A 17,712-nucleotide genomic window follows, 5' to 3' on the forward strand; every position below is an offset into this window, starting at 1 on the left:
TACGAGTTGCTCAGGAGCTTCTGGTTCCACAATGTCAACTGACTGTATAAGGCTGTAGAAAGAATATCACTCATAATCACACACTCCGATTATATCACCCAAATGAGGATGGGTTCCCCTTTTAAGTCTGGTTCCTCTCAAGGTTTCTTCCTCATACTATCTAAGGTAGTTTTTCTTTGCCACAGTCGCTCCTAGTTTGCTCATCAGGGATAAATACACATAATTAACTCATATTCAGTTTTTTTGTTCTATAATTCTTACGTTCTGTAAAGCTGCTTTGAGACAATGTCCATTGTGGAAAGTGCTATAGAAATAAACTTGAAACTTGCACATGACAGCATTGCAATGCAGCAATCAGACACATGATGGCGCTCAAAGCTCACATAATTCTGATTGGGAAAAACTCGAAAGTATTTGATGCTTAAGCAGTGAACAGAATACTAAATAGTTGTTTGATATAGATTAATTTCTAGTCTGGCTGCAGCGAGACACATCTCAAATTGACACGAACTCATCGAATAATAATAATAATAATAATAATAATAATAATTTTTTTTTTAAAATGCTCGTTACATGACATTTAAATAAATGCCTGTCATGGTTTTAGGTAAGAATCTAATCGCTGAAATACGAGCGATTTCTAGAAATGGTCTAGAAATGATAACTGGTTCAGTGTGACATTTGGAGTAACACCTGACTTTTGTCTTGTTCCATTGCAAATCATATTCCCAGTGTGCACATGTTTATATACAGATATATAGGCAGGAACACGTAACTAGGAATTGCTGAGGATTTCAGGGCGGAAAAGGAAGCCACTTTAGCTCACCGAATTGTTTATCTATAGGATTGAATTTGGTGCTTTAGTGTGAGAGAAATTCGACTAAGCAACACAATCCTTGCTCGATCCACACAATTGATTTTCTTCAGGTTCGGATTTCGATTGTCGTGCGTTCTTTAGTAATTCCCCCCATCTTTCATTGCCATTTCTTCACATTATATTTTGAAGATGTATGACACTAATCATGCTATAGATTTCAACACCCATCATTGAACACCTCCTTGTTTTATCAACATTGTTCCTATTATCACATTTAATTGAATGATTCGATGGCAATCTAATGATAGCTGTTGAGATAACTACGCCTATTCTTTTCATATAAAAAGCTTTGTAATGATTAATGGTTAGTTATATTGATCAAAAGCGACGTGAAAACCCCTTCTGATAGAAAGTGTCCGTGTGAACGAGGCATTCGAATAAAGTTTTATTATTGTTCAAATTTTTCAAAATGATCTAATGTTCTGGGTTCGACACTGCAAACTCATTTCCCACTTAAACCTTAACTGGTTTTATCAAAACTGGTTTTCGAAACCACGTATGATCACGTCACTGAAACGTGTGAATGACTTGTCCTCTTCTCATGAATGAAGTCCAGGCCTCATATTCTCGAGCTTTTTATTTTCAGGCCCACTGATACCAAGAACGACAAACACGAATCACTCTTCATTAGGTAACCAACATTTATTTTTACCATTATCAACTTTACAATAAAACCAGTAACATCTTTTGAACATTAGCAAAATAAAGAAACAAAATTGGTCAAATTTATTTACAGAGACAAAAAAAAGCAGATCAAGGCTCACATTGAACACATAACATCTTTGCTTGGTTTTTTTTTTTACTTTAAATGTGAACATAGCAAGCTCAACTGTGTGTAGGTGTGTGTGCGTGTGTGTGTTTTTTTTTTTAGCCAAGATGGAAATTAAAATGCAATTTCAAACAAACAAGACAAAGCCTTTTGAATATTTAAAATGGTTCTCTATACACCACAAAATACTTAAATTTGGGTTAAAATATAGGAATGTAGAAAGTTGGCGAGTCTTTTCAATTTTTTTTGTTTTTCATTTCCGTTTTTTTTTTTTTAACAGTCATTATGTGGTGATGTTCATCTTGCACTTGATTTTTTTTTATATTATTAGCATCTCTGGTGATGATGGGATTGAAAGATGCCCCCTCTTCGTTTCATTTTCTCGGCGTCGACGTCTCCGATCGATTGCGGCCTAAATTCAAGAGTCCCGGATCTTTGAGCCATTAATAGGGAAGTGAACTAGTGATTCTAGTCTGTCGTTTCTCATTAATCTTGAAGAAAGTGGCACGAGGAGTCTCTCTTTTTTTCTCACATACATGTGTATATATACATATACATATATCCATGTATATATACATATGTATACATATACACATATATATATAAATATATATATAGATTTTTTTTTCTTGAAAAACAGTTCACAACAGTTCCTTACGGCGTACAATCACTCCTTCTGTTCGGATGCTGCAGGTGTCGAGTTGGTCTCCTCTGTTGGTTTTGTGGGCTCAGCTGAAGGGGTGGCGGCCTCTTCCTTGGGGGCAGCAACCTCCTCGGTTTTAGGAGGAGCCTCCTCGGCCTTGGGGGTCTCGGCACTTGCACCAGCAGCGGCGTCGCTCTCCTCCGGCTTGTCCTCTTCCTCCTTTTTCTCCTCGGTGGCTCCGTTTTCAGCTGGCTTCTCCTCTTTCTTCTCTTCCTCCTTCACAGCCTCCTCCTTCACCTCGGTGCTTGGCTTCTTGCTCTTTTTCAGCGACAGCCCCTTGAACTTGAACGAATTCTTCAGCGAGAACTTCTTCTTCTTCTTCTTAGGGGTCTCCTTGGCCGCCTCGCCCTCGGGTTTGGCGCCTTCGCCCTCGGTGGCAGGCGCCGGTTCGATGGCGTCTCCCGCCCCGGCTTCGGGCTCCTTTGCGGCTTCGGCTGAGCCGTTAGTGGTGGCTCCGGAGTCGCCTTCGGCTTTGACGTCGCCGTTCGTCTTGACGTGCCCGTTCTCCTGGAATGAATCAAGATTCAAGGGGGGATTAAGTTCGATTCGATGAATTTCACACCAATTCCACTTTTCCTTCCATTTTACATCTTTACCCTTTTCCGATCGTTCGATCCCTACCTCGCAGTCGCATCTTCTTTTTGATTTTTTTTATCACCGATCTGTAAATTGTCGTCGAACACAAAGCCCCCACCCCCCACCCCCCGGCGCTGCAGGTGACGCCTTGCAATATTGACACTCACCGCGCGGGGGCGCTCACGACCTACCAAGGAGCGGAGCCCGAGACGCGTCTCTAGACGGCTGCTTCGAAACAAAAGACTGCAAAATCGATCGACGGGAATCACGGTTTCTCAATCGTCGACGACTATTACAATTTTTAGGAAGAAAATAATATATGTATATTTGTTTTAATTGTGGGGGAAACATTGTTCTAATCAGACCAAATGATTTCTAATGACAGGTGATCATAACGGTACATAGTATCCAAAACGACAAATCATTTCAAATAATAATAATAATAATAATAATTAAAAAAAGCGATAGATTGCAATTTTTGCACAGATCAACAAAACAAACAAACAAAAACACGCAATAATATTCCGCATTAGAATAAATAAATTGGTATTGTATTATAATAATAATAATTTTAACGTCGGATTAAGTCAGAGGCGCTTCTGAGATGTGTGTGTGTGTGTATATAAGAGGGATGTAGTGTGTGTGTGTGTGTGTGAGATGTTAAGATGTGGGTGTGTCGCGGTAACGGTGCCCACCTGTCCGTTAGTCTTCGCCCCGGCGGCGTCCGGTGATGCAGCACCGGCGGCTTTGCCCTCAGCGGTCACTCCTCCTTTAGACGCCTGTGATCCCATGATTTAGTTTTTGTTTTTATTTTTTTGTTGAAATACAAAAATTGTGAAGTAAATCCAAATCAACAGGCTGTTCAGTCAAGAATCCAAAAATCGATGCAAGAATTGTAAAAAAAAAAAAAAAAAAAAAAAGACAAAAAAATCTTTTTTATTATTATTCTGTAGTGTACAGGAGGACCTTCTCAGCTCCTGGTCTTCCGTCGCTACTACTAAACCGATACTAGTTGAACGGCGCTTGAAGATAACCCCAAGCCCCACCTATGGGCGGGGCCGTGCAATTTCAACCAATCCGAAAACAGATCCCGCCTCTTATCAGCAGCTCGACCTGACTCCGCCCATATTTTCAGAATTAGGGAAAGTTTTTTTTTTTCTTGATGGACCTGTTGAAACTGAAACTAATTACTAGAAATGATTTCTTCTTCTTCTTCTTCTTCTTCTTCTTCTTCTTCTTCTTCTTGAAAAAGTCTTTAAGAAGCAAACATAAAAAAAGAAAAAATTCCTGCAATATCCTGGTGTGCATTAACTACAAATGGGATATTATTCAATTTATTGACATTTGATAGTCACAAAAGAAATCAATTATATATATATCAAATCAAATCAAATTTTATTTGTCACATACACATACATACAGGGTACGACATGCAGTGAAATGCTTTTTACGACAATCCGGCATGAGGGAATAGGATGGAGAGAAAAATAATACAAAGAAAAAGAAGACTGATAAATAAAGTATAAAAACTATATAAAATAAATATAAATAAAGATATAAAGATATGAAAGAAAGGGATGTATATACAAACAAAAAATAAATATATATATATATATATATATATATATATATTATAACGGACCTGTTTATACTCTGAGATGATATTTGCAGAGATGGTACACAACTGAGAACTCTGTGTAAATGTGCATGCAAGCCAATTACTTGCAACAATCACTTTTACTATGCAAAGCATACCTGAGCATTATATATTATTATATATTATATATTATTAGCATTATATATTCACATGCTGTGTGCAATGAGGTTTAGTACATATAACTTCTAACATCCTTCAAACCACAATCCAAATTCACACATTGAAAGACTTGCTCTCTCTCTCTCTCTCTCACTCTCTCTCTCTCTCCATCTCTCTCTCTCTCTCTCTCTCTCTCTCTCTCTCTCTCTCTCTCTCTCTCTCTCTCTCTCTCTCTCTCTCTCTCTTTCTCTCTCTCTCTCTCTCTCTCTCTCTGTATAAGCACAAACAAATTATCTTGAATGTCTTTTACATTATAACGTTATATAACCTACCTAAGCATTATATATTATATATTATATATTCACTGGCTGTGTGTATAGAGGTTATGTATATATATATATATAATTTCTATGTAAAACCATCAACCCATTATCTAAATTCACAAAATAGGAAGCTTACTTTCTTAGTATATATGTAGAAAGACAGAGGAAAACCAAATAATATAGTAAAATAGTCTTTTAGATTAAAACATTATATTACATACCCGAGGATTATATATATATATATATATATTGAAATTTGAAAGTTGAAAAACACAGAGGACAAACAAATAATCTCGAATGTCTTTTAGATTACAACATTATATAACATACCTGAACGTTTTATATTTTAACTCAGTGGTTCGCAATGTGGGACCTGAGAACCTCTGGGGTCTCTGAAGGATCACCATAACGTCCATGATTTTGAGACTAAAGTTGTTACAGTAGTGAAAATCGCAACTTAACGATTGAATTATATTTACTATTTGAACTATATTGAACAGCTTTAATTCTAAACTCTGTGTTATTCTTGACACTTTTTGATTCAACGCCAAGAAAGGAAACGTGGACCGAATCTCCAGACCTCTGTGTCACCCCACAGCCTCCTTAGCCTTCTTATGTGACATAAAGTCTCTACTGTCTGTGGAGGATTGAGAAATGCAAGGCATGCATTGCTTATAAAGACCTTTCTTCCACCTCTTTCTCATAATGGGGGGAGTAAAAATGCTCGTTTTGTGTCAGAGAAATGAAAGAATGCAATTTTTGTGTCATATATTAGAAAAGGCTATTCTTTTTTTTTTTTTTGGTGTCTACACAGAGCTGGGGGTGGAAGAGTTAAAGGGTGTAGTCTTCAGTACCCGGATCTTTATTTTTTTTTGATGACGGGTTAGGGCAGATCATCTCATTCTGTATGCTGTTTTGCTGACTCCCCATGTCCTCCTCCTTTTCCAAATCATCTGGTGTGAAAGGCCCTCATTGTCATGTGATGAGGCAAAAGCAGGGACTGGCCACAGAGGAGCCTGCATTTCACACTCTTTTTTTTTTGTTTTTTTTGTAACAGAGATGCATCTGTATTGTGTCGTTCTTTAATGTCCCTGGTGAACTGCCTTATCACAGGGGAGATAAGTGCACCAGACATGAGAGGGCTGACCTGAGGCATGAATGTGAATGGCTGTGTTGATGGGCCTATGACAGAATGGGCGAAATGGATGGAGTAGCTGAAAAGTGTTATCACACACCCTTGGCCCATCAAGAATGTTTGGATCATGGCAGGGGGTGAGACAGAAGGGTGGAGGTGCAGGATGGACGTTTTAAGACGAAACTTGTTCAAAGGGATCCTCTGTGGAGGGAAAGAAATCAAGCATGTAATATTAGTTTGACCATGTCCGATTGCATCTTTCGTTTTTTTTTTCTCCTTCTTGTAAATGTCACTCCAAAAACCTAAGGGTATTTTTGGGCTGGTTGTTTATTTATTTATTTATTTTTATTCGTTTTTTTTCACCTCAAATGTCATCTTTTTGAGATTTTGAGCAACTTGGGGACCACAGCTTTTCCTACACACACACACACACACACACACACACACACACACACTTAGAGAGGGAGTAGATTTTGAAGTATCCTAGTATGAATTGTGTCAGAGGAAGTATAGTAAGAAAAACAATTTTTCTGTGTGTGTGTGTGTGTGTGTGTGTGAAGTCAGATCTTACTTAACAGGGAACTTTTCAACCTTAAACTCTTAAACTTTGCGTAAGGGAAGTGCCAATTTTTCTCCTTTGCTCAAGATCGTGTCGATTGGCCCAAATTTAATGAAGCGTGTGAGTTCAGGACAAACAAAAGGCCAAGTCAGTGACTCCACTCACTTTTTTCTGATATCTAAGATTTATTAAACTCTTTACAGCATCTCACATGTTTGCCCTCATCTCTCACTACAACCCTGAGGCAGTGAACCGGTTTCAGCGATGTTCAACGTGGGGCATCTTATCTCTCGCTTTTTTTTCCTCCCCACGAGCGTCAATGGTTCTTTTTGTTTGCCTGCCCAGATTTCATGCCTGAACACAGAGTGAGATTTATATCCTGAAAAGGACCTATTGTTCTCTCTTCAGAAAGCCAACTGATGAGCATCACAAGCTGGGGTGAGGGGAGGCTCAGGGGAAAGGGAGCTGGAGAGAGTGAGAAAGATGAGTGGGAGAAAACATTGGCAATACATTGATGGATATATGGATGAATGGTTGCACCACTTAAACATGATTGCACCACTTAAACTTAAACATGTCGAATGGTCAAAATACTAAAAATTATCAGCAGTTGCATCAAATGACATTATTTAAAACGAGACTTGTTTAAACTTACACCATGACTAGAGTTGATCATTAGGCATATGTAGAACTTCTCTCATGGGGTATATCTGTTGTTACCTTACAGAAATACAGTGTCTCTAACACAATATAGAAATGGCTACATTGCCCAAAATTGACCATAAATCCAACATTATTCTGTTGCGCAGATTTTTGTTTGTAGGTGATTTTTCTTTTTTTTTTATCTCCCACACACGTGTAATTACCATGAAGGGAAATTTCATCATGCTTCCTCATACTGAGGAAAGGACCAAGATTTTTTTTTTTTTTTTGGAAACAGCTTGAAACAGTAAACAACTATCACCAAGCTTCCAAGATAAATGTTTCCAATAAACATTTAAACATTTTCAATTTACAAACCATGCACTCCAAAGAGGATAAAGGCTAAGTAAGAAGAACACCATAATTATAATGTGGGATTTCTTTCTTTCTTTAATTTCTCCTTTTATAGAAAAACATTTTCTTTATTATTCCAGATCAAGGCTTCCAAAGTTTCCAACCTTAGCATGAGTTCCAACAACATGAGCATATGGCATAGAGGACTATGAGACAGATGTTCAAGATAGCCAGAGAACAAAAACACAGGATCCTGACTTTCACTTTGAACATTAGTGCTGATCTGTTGCGAGGTCAAGATGTCAAAGGCCAGGTACCTTTGCTATTCCTCCAGCATGTTCATTGGGATTCCAACTGCCATGCATTGGGGGTGAAAGCGTTCTGACCCGCTCGTTGCTCCCCTGCTCTGTTTCTGAAAAAATATCCATTTTTCTCAGGTACACTTTCAAGGAAGTACTATGCTCTTAAGCACTCCAAGCACTAGTTTTTTTTAGCTAGCATGCCCATTTTCTTCTAATCAGCCAGTGTTTTTCCGTGCATTACTACAGTACAATAATGACCTTTGCTTTGGAATTCACCTGCAATCCCCAGCGGAGCTTGGCATGACAACGTCACCTATAAATGCTTAAACAAGAGCTGCTTCTGTTTACCAGTAACCTAAGACCCGTGGCAGGGTTGTGAGGTGTTTTCTTTTTCGCAGTAAAAGGATTTTTACTGGAAATCCCGAAACTGTTTGCTCACATCATTAAAGCTTGTCATTGACTTTTGCTTTCACTTTGTCACTCACTCGTTCTGCTGCATTTCAAGGGGGAAATCCCATTAGGAATGTCAAAGCAATTGAAGCAGCAATGCCATTAAACCATTACTATAAAGATAGGGAAATGAGTGTCTATTTGTCAAAGTTACGGAAATTCCCTCTTTTCACCAAATATTTGAATGTGGGAAGAACAAAATTACTATTGACATTGCTTTAGACAAAAATGAGGTCCAGAAGCCATCAAAGCAACTTTTGCTATGCTATTATTTTTAATTTTTTATATTTGAGTTGGTTACAGATAAGGGTATTCCCCATTGACGTGCTATTGTCTAACCACACTACAATCACACACTCAAAATAAAAAACTGACCTGAAACTAGCTAAAAAAACTATAAAAGGTCACGATGGTGTGCGTGCATTTCTTCCCAATGAATCCATAATCCCTATTCCGTATTTCCCCGATGTACATTATGTTTTATAAACAAAATAAAATTATGTTAATATAAACAAATAAAGTTTGCGGACACTATAAGATTTCTTTGTGCTTTATGTACTATGCTGTATTTACTAAAAATAGTGCACACCCAGTAATAGTGTAAAGATATATTTTTTATCCACGAGGTACAATGAAAATCTCTGCCTCGAAGGTACAAACAGTAGTGTGTTGTACTGAAATTATGCTCTTCTATGACTATCTTCATTAATTTACACCAATGAGTTTACTACTGCAAAATACATTATGTACACTAGCCAAAGGTTTGTGGACACCTGACCATAAGATTCTTATTTGACTATATGTATTCCCAACTGACATTATAATAACCTTCACACTTCTGGGACGGTGTTTTAAGTTTAGCCACAGGGGTGGTAGTAAAGTTAGGGTGAGGAGGCCTGGGCTGCAGTCTGCATTCTAATACAGCGTTCTGTAGGCTTGAGGTCAAACCTCTATAGCAGGCCAATCAAGTCTTCATAGACCATCTCTTAATGTAGTTCCCTTAAGGGCCTTGTCATCCTGGAACAAGTTTGGTTTTCTTCAAATGAAGGAAATGCTAACGTATCCGAAAGAACTCCTGTAGGATTGTGTGTTTCTGATTTTGTGGTAACAATTACAATCAGGGAGGAAACATGTATGGCTGGAAATGTCCGGCATCACAATACACTATAGTGTATCTAAGAATATAAATGGTTTTGTATATTATAGACACACTTTTTGCACTTACACATTGCCCTTGCTTTTCCACAGTCAATCTGGTTTATGCATGGCTCCTGCATGCGTGAAGCTGCCAGCTTTGATGTGAATGAGGTGCAGTAGCTGTCGGGATCTTCACTCTCTTCAGTTATGATGATAACAGCACAACATGATTCGCATACATTTTATACACCCGATGACTTCGATTGTACGGATTGTATGGTTAAGTCTCTGGGGTTCTGATCTGAAGTCAAGCTGGATTTTTTTGGGCCCTTGTACAAGGCCCTTACTTCTCTCTGCTCTAGTGGCATGGTATCATGGCTAACCCCAGCTTTCTAACATTGCCAGGATATGCAAAGAAAAAATTTCACTATGCTGTAATGTACAAGTGACAAGTAAATAGCACCTTTACCCTCTATGAGAATGACCCTAGTCTTTTTTTTATCAATTTAAAGTGTCTCATTGCCCCAATGGGCCTCTATTAGCACTTGTCTCATGTTAATCACTATGTGCATTACACATACTAGAAATCCTATGAAAGCAATAGCAATCCAATGGAACTTTACCTTATATTTGTGAAGCAACAACATTTTTAAACTGAAGGTTTAATCATAGGGTTAATCATTTTGGTAATTTAATCATAGTATTATACCATAATGTAGAATATAAAGTGTCAAAAATGGATTGTGTGTATCCCTACGGACGAATCATCATCAGGAATCAAATACGCCTAAGTAATTGAGCTGTTTGCCTGGCAACAAAACAAAAGTTGCAGATTTATTTCATTTCTGGATTCCATGCCTAACCTTTACTCTCCTGACCACTAACAAGCCACTCAATGGCCCTCATGCCATCTCTTCGCTAAACACTGTGCAGCCTGTTACCCAGCGATCTCACAAATCATAAAAATGGTTTGTTGACTACAATGAAGAGAGAGCAGCATTGTGAATTTGATTACGATGGCCACTCGGGCTGTCTGGCGATTGCGAAGAGATATTTATTTTCTCCATTCTTTTTCAAATCATGTGAGAAGTTCACACAAATGTAGCCAGTTCTTCATGCGTATGGTGAAGAGAGGAAATAATGTAAACCACTGCCAACCAAAGAGAACAATCCAACATATTGCGCAATGAACTGATCAACATTTTGGTACTTTCTTTCAGTATTCTCAGTAACCGCTCTATCTACGTTATTTATTTATTTCCCTTCCTGCTCTTTAGCTAGTATGGCATTTGGAAGAGAAGATGTGGTTAACATGCTCACATGTATGAAAGAATGAAAAGAGAAGCGATTATTTTTACCACCAGCGTGGGCAGCACAGCTTCTTCACATGCATACACACAGGCAGAAATACAGGCGCGCACACACTCGCTCGCCGCCACACGAGGAACCGAGAACCATCTTAGGAAAGACATTCTCATCTAGAAATGAAATGGCAAACATCTTACCCTGATAAAGCTACATTCTGTATCTCAACACTGCAGGTTAATGAACTTCTGCTATCTAGTGTGTAGGCACAATAAATCATGCCTGAGCCAAGAAAGGTTATTATATTATGTCTTGTCCTAGTTTTTTTCCCCAAAAGAACAGGTAATGTAAGAACAATGGTGAGGGCGAAAAGATTAACAAAATCCTGGTACCATAGTAACTGGACACAATAGTAAAAGTGTATTGATTACCAAACAGAATGCAAAATGCTGTTATAGGAAGATAATTGCCAGCAGCCGGGTGTGTATTTTTATGTGAGTTTCTCTTACCAAGCTGAAGTATTTATTTCCAGTCACCGAATGTCCCAATTTCTTTTATTCCCCATTGTCTACACCACAGAAATGTGCCAAAGTGTTGCTTTATTTAATTCATTGTATAACTTTTTTTTTTTCCCAATCCATTTATATTGTGGCTGTTTCGTGTCCTTAAAACCAGTTCAATTATTTGATCTGTTACATTACAGCACTACAAATAATTGTTCCCTGATTCGATTGGCTATTTTGTGTTTAGTGTAAAGTTACAGTTTTACTATGAACTATTACAAAGCACTGGCAGTGCAGTGTCCTTCCAAAATAGACATCGATTTACATTGGCGCTCCAACACTGCGCATTAGTGCTTACTAGGAATAATAACATTTTGCTGCCAGAATATTAATGTGAAGCTGAGAATTAGAAGAAAGTCAATGTTTCTGTTTGAGCTGCTGGTAAAACAACCATTTTTTTGTTCATGATTGGATTTCACAGCTATAGAAATACATGTCAGATACTTGTACATACACTATATTGCAAAAAGTATTGGGTCACCTGACCTTTCCTGCTACATGTGGTTCTAGTGTTACCAAAAAGCCGAAGGCACACCGTTGTAAAGTACGTCTTTAGATGCGCTATAATAAAACTTTGCATTCACTTGAACTTGGAAACCCAAACCTGTTCCAGCATGGCAATGCCCCTGTGCACAAAACGAGCTTCTTGAAGATCTAGCGCTGCCTGCACCCCTGACTTTACTAACACCCTTGTGGCTGAATAAACACAATTTTCCATAAGCACTCTCCAAAATCTAGTGGAACATCTTCTTGGAAGTGTGGACAATATTTTAACAGAAAATGGGGTCCAAATGTGAAATGAGACGCTCAAAAAGCACTTATGAATCTCACGGCAAGGTGTCCCCAATTTCTTTCTTAGATAGTATATTCAATTCTTGTCAGTGCAATAGTTAAATTCAAGGGCATTAGACATCTGTACCTTTATTTCATGAAGCCCATGCTAAGAGTTCATAACACAGTATACTGTTGTATCTATGAAGTAAAACTTTACTTTGCTCCTAGTAGATAGAAAAATATACCTTTATAGTATCACTGGGTGTGCATTAGCCTTAGTGAGTCTTAGATGAAGTATCATAGTACATAAAGATATATAGAGAGAAAGAGAGGTAGATAGAGAGGTAGACAGAGAGAAATGGAAGGGAGTGGACAATAATGCTGATAAATGGGATGATGGGACACTGACCCACTAATGCTGTAGCTGCACTGCCACTGGGCCTGTTTTGCCCTAGTGAACTGTTCCTCCTGCTTTTTCTAATGCACTCACACACGCACACACACATACACACACCGTTTTATGGCTATAGTGATGCAACACACTGATGCTAGTTGTATCTACATGTTCATTCTTTGCAATATTCATATCTGTATTTCGATGTAAACCCAAATTGAGCATATGTACAGAAAAAAATATTTTTTGTGCAGTTTTTCTGCCATCTGCCATGAAACCCAATTTCCTAACATATAAACAAACATCTGTGATTGAGTTATTCAAACTAATGCAGCACTGACCAGGCAGTGACTAAGGATGAATCAATGCATTTGCCTTAATAATTATTTTCCCCCATAAGCTTTACATTGTAATGCTTTCTGTGTCTATTTACACCCCATAGAACCCCAGACCCAATGCATTCCTCTATTCTCAACCAGATGCACAGTGAGTGTATCTGGGAAAGCATAATTCTAAAATAAATAATTGTTCAATTCATGTTCCTATCTACATTTGTATTCATTTGGAACACATTATCTGTTCATTTCTTGCGTATAATAACACTCTGTTGCTCTGATTATGATGCGGACAGCCAGTGCAGACGGAGACGTCTGGCAGAAACAAACAACAACAGCAGCACAGTGGTGCGATACAGCTCATCACGAACAGCTCTTAGTCTGTATGCAGATTACGCACTGTCCACAAAGAGCACAAAGTGACAAAATGGAGGGGCGCCGCTGAGACAACAATGCCATGCAAACGATGGAGCTGGACTCCTGGTGTGATAGAGAGAAACTATGCCAGAGCAAACAAGCCATGGGTTTCCTGGGGAGAAAGATAAGCTCGCCTTTTAGTCGACAGAGTCTAAATCTAATTAATAGTGAATGGACGGAGCTCTAACCTTTCCGTTCACGAGCGATTGTGTGAGTGTGTGTGGAAGAACTCGTCTGCAGAGTAAGGGGAGGGCTGAAGGCGTATCTCTCACCAAGAGAAAAAGCAATGGAACCTTTTTAGCCTGCCTTGATCAATACATCTAAGCGATCCTATCACACAGTCTTCGCTTCTTTCTACCTCTCTTTTTTTTTACTTTCAGTCATGAGAATGGCTTTTCTACTAGCACAGCCTCTCTCTGTCCCCACCCCCCCTTCTGATATGCAGAATTCCACAGCAGAGTTATTCAGCCCCGTGGTGAGCACCACTACTGATCACTCTCATTATATGCTTCTTTTGGGCCGCTTTAAGAACCTCAGCCGAGTGGCAGAGGGGCGGGAATGGGCCATTATCCCCTCTTTTGTGGAGGTGAACACTCCGTCACCTAGCCCCGCCATACCCTCCACCCCCCCTCCAAATGTGAACCGCAGCCAAACTAGGTCATCCAAAAATCTGCTCGTAGTCCCTCGTAGCAAATCCGGGAATGTGATTTTTTCCCACTTTTTTTAATTTTACCAGATCTGCCACACTTCACCATGTATTTGCATAGGTGGCAAGTATGCGTATGTTGTGATTGAAAAAGCTGTCATCACATCCATATGCTTCCTTTTTTCTTGGCTAACTTTTAATACTAAGTGAACAGGAAGTAGCTGGTTCCGAAAGAAGCAGAGCTGCAGGAGACTGTCACAACACGACTCTATTTTTATCACAATCGTCCCATTGACATCTTTTTGGGGGAGGCAAACACGTCTTCAAAGTGACCGAATATCGATACAGCCTCGATAAATCTAATCTGGAAATAGGGGTGTGAGAAGAAACGCCACTGGCTCATTAGAGACGCTTAGACAATGTGTCATGACATAACTCAATTGAATTACTTGAGCGCATCTGTTGATGTCAACTTGACCCTTTTTTCACATGTTGCAGTTAACCGCTTAATTGTAATGGCAGCTTAGTAAAGCATATAGATCTAGCAGTTCCATGACAGTGAGAATGTGTATCTGGAACAATAGTACACATTGTATAACAGTCATTAAAACTCGTTCTAAGGGATGTGGCGGTGGTGGTGGTGGTGAGGGGGTTACAATTCAGCATGCAGGGTCTTTAGCTGGCCTTAAACAAGCCAGGCTTTGTGAAGCTGCCAGCTTTGATGTGAATGAGGTGCAGTTGCTGTCGGGATCTTCACTCTCTTCAGTTATGATGATAACAGCACAACATGATTCGCATACATTTTATACACCCGATGACTTGTATGGTCTTTGGGGTTCTGATCCGAAGCCCAGGGAAGGCAAGCTGGATTTTTTTGGTCCCTTGTATAAGGCCCTTACTTCTCTGTTCTCTAGTGGCACGGTATCATGGCTAACCCCAGCTTCCTAACATTGCCAGGATATGCAAAGAAAGAATTTCACTATGCTGTAATGTGCATGTGACAAGTAAATAGCACCTTTACCCTCTATTAAAATTATCCTAGTCTTTTTTAGAAATTCAAAGTGTCTCATTGGGGAGGTGGTAGTTTGGTGTTTACAGCATTAGACTTTGGATCTGAAGGTCATGAGTTAAAATCTTATCCAAACCAAGGTGCCACTTCTGGGGCCCTGATCAAGGCCCTTAACCCCCTAGCTGCTCAGTTGTATGAATTAAATAAAATGTAAGTCGCTCTGAATAATTGTCGTCCGCCAAATGCCAGTAAATGTCTCACCATTTTTTCTCTGACCCTTCTTATCAATGTAGCCTTTCCATCCATAGAAATACTTAATGTTTTTCCAACATTCTATGTAAGAAACTGTTTTGCATGGAAATCCAAAATGAGCAATTTCTAAACCACTCAAACCAACTCATCTGGATCCAAAAACAATTCCTACAGTCAATGAAAAAAACAAAAAAAGATTCTTTCTCATCCTAATGCACCATTGTGTTTTATGCACCATATGAGTTTTATACTTAAAGACCTGTAGCACTGATTGTGCTGAAAGGCGCGTATTCAAAATAGCAACGAACCGAATTTGCAGCAAGGAAAATGAGACCACACACATTTACATATCTCGTCATCTCTTTTTTTCCTTCTTCTTCCTGCTCTGGATTGGTGTTTACAGAACTAATAGAGCTGTACAAGCCTGCAGAGTCTGTATCAAGACTTATGTGTCCTAAACATGCCATAATTACATCGCCAGAGTCTCGGAATTTCTGGAATTCCTCAACAATGATGAGAATGAGCAGAAGTACGCGAGTGGACACAGCCCGAGGCAGGAATGCCGGGGTGGGCAATACTATTCAGTTCATTCAAACTGAAACCGTCCTTCACATGCTAGTAGAGTAATATTGCAAAATCAATCTTATGAGCATCCGTCTTGAGTGGAATTGAAAAAGAAATACCTGCAATCACTTAAACCACTCCAGTTAAGATCCCTGAAAGATTAACCCACCCTAGCTAGACCCCCCCCCCCTTGTATGTAACAGAGAGATGCAAGGCCTTTTGTCAGACTCCCTAATTAGTCACGATCTCCTGCTCCCAGTGTGGCTACTACAAACTCATCTATCAGCCCAACCCTCCCTACTCTCAGTTTCTCTCTTTCTTGCTTTTCCTTTTATTAAATAAATAAAATTTTTTGCTTCTTCCATAAAAAAAAAAAAATCAACCCATTGTTTCTGGTTAATTTTTTTCTCTCTAACCCCCCATACCTCACACCCCTAACTTCTTCATCATCTTTCACATCTAACCCTTAAGCATGTCACCCTTCCCCCCTCCATTTGGTGCCAGTTGGTGTCGAGTGTGTACTCCAAAAAAAAAAAAAGCAAGGGATCTAGCATCAGAGAGAGAGAGAGAGAGAGAGAGAGAGAGAGAGAGAGAGAGAGAGAGAGTATGTGTATAGAATGCCAATTCAAATGTGTGCAGCATGCGAGAAGGCAGTAGGACATTGTGTAGTGATAGAGTAGTGCGTTAGTGATGGCAATCTTGGGACCTGGCCAGGCTGTGGTCAATATGTGCAATGCTGAGTCAATAATACTAGTCTCTGTGTTTTGGGTGAACAATGGGAAGGGTGTTTTTGTGGTGGGGAATGGGGGAGGGGATGAGTAATGACCCAACAGCTGGGACAGTCTCACATACACACACACACACACACACACACACACACACACACACACACACACACACATATTCACCCACACCTATAATTTAAGCTACAACCAAAATTGTATTTGTGTATGATATGTGGGAAAGCATGTGCAGTGTTACTGGGTTGCAAAATTTCTATAGAAAATAAAACATACACAGAAAAAATTCTTAAATTAAACCCACAATTGTCCCCATGGAGTCCCTTCTTTCTTTATTAAAAGAGAAATCACACTTAGGATAATTGCATGTTTTGATTCTCCGAAAAATCTGTTTTTAATATTAGAAAAAAAATATAAAAAATTCACCCCCTGTGACATTGTTTCCCAAACCCACAGCTCTGGCTATGACATAAAAGACATGTACAATATAAATATAATATAATATAAATATAATATAATGATAAATGAAATTCATTGTAGCTGAGCCCTAAGATGAACAAAACCATATTTTGTTTTCATAAGATTCAATATAAAACATTGTAATTGTTTCTGGGGAATTGAAGTGGTTCAACCCTTTCCTTTTTTTTGATACAAAAGTTTTATAATTCTGCTTTACAAGGTCATACACATGAACATTAACCAAAAATGAACAAATTAGTCTCCTCAATAAAGATGTCATGGTACTAATCGGGATCGAATTTTTGCTCAGTTGTGGCGATTAAGGTTTTTTTTTCAAACAAAAGCATCCCAAACCTTTCTAAATTCCCCCACAACCTAAATCACAATAGAGGAAACCCAAACTGGGCTGCACCCTTTCAATCAGGTATTGTGAATGCTTTGTTCATTCAGAATTCGGCCAATCAGAATCGGCCATGTCTGTAAATGCTGAGCAACCGGGGGAGGAATGACAAGCCGATGACCCTGTGTTCTCGTGAGGGGTCAAGTCTGATTCATGTTACTACTCACTATGCAACTTTGCCAAATCTCATTATTTGGGGCATACTGTTCATACCAGAGGGAAGGAAAATAAGACAAAACATAGAAATAAATAAAAATACTTTTTAAAGGAA

At 39.0% G+C, this 17,712-nt stretch overlaps 1 protein-coding gene across 1 annotated transcript; it reads right to left on the bottom strand.

Moving 5' to 3' along the window:
- Positions 1-1,500: 1,500 nt before the first annotated feature.
- On the bottom strand, positions 1,501-3,929 carry marcksl1b (MARCKS-like 1b). Its single transcript, XM_046843646.1, has 2 exons — positions 3,621-3,929; positions 1,501-2,856 (listed from the first exon to the last, which is right to left on the bottom strand). Exons 1-2 carry the CDS (start codon positions 3,714-3,716, stop codon positions 2,314-2,316), a joined length of 639 nt encoding a protein of 212 aa, XP_046699602.1. The 5' UTR covers positions 3,717-3,929; the 3' UTR covers positions 1,501-2,313.
- Positions 3,930-17,712: the final 13,783 nt, after the last annotated feature.

This window comes from Silurus meridionalis, chromosome 29, assembly GCF_014805685.1.
Source record: "Silurus meridionalis isolate SWU-2019-XX chromosome 29, ASM1480568v1, whole genome shotgun sequence".
Lineage (NCBI taxonomy): Eukaryota > Metazoa > Chordata > Actinopteri > Siluriformes > Siluridae > Silurus > Silurus meridionalis.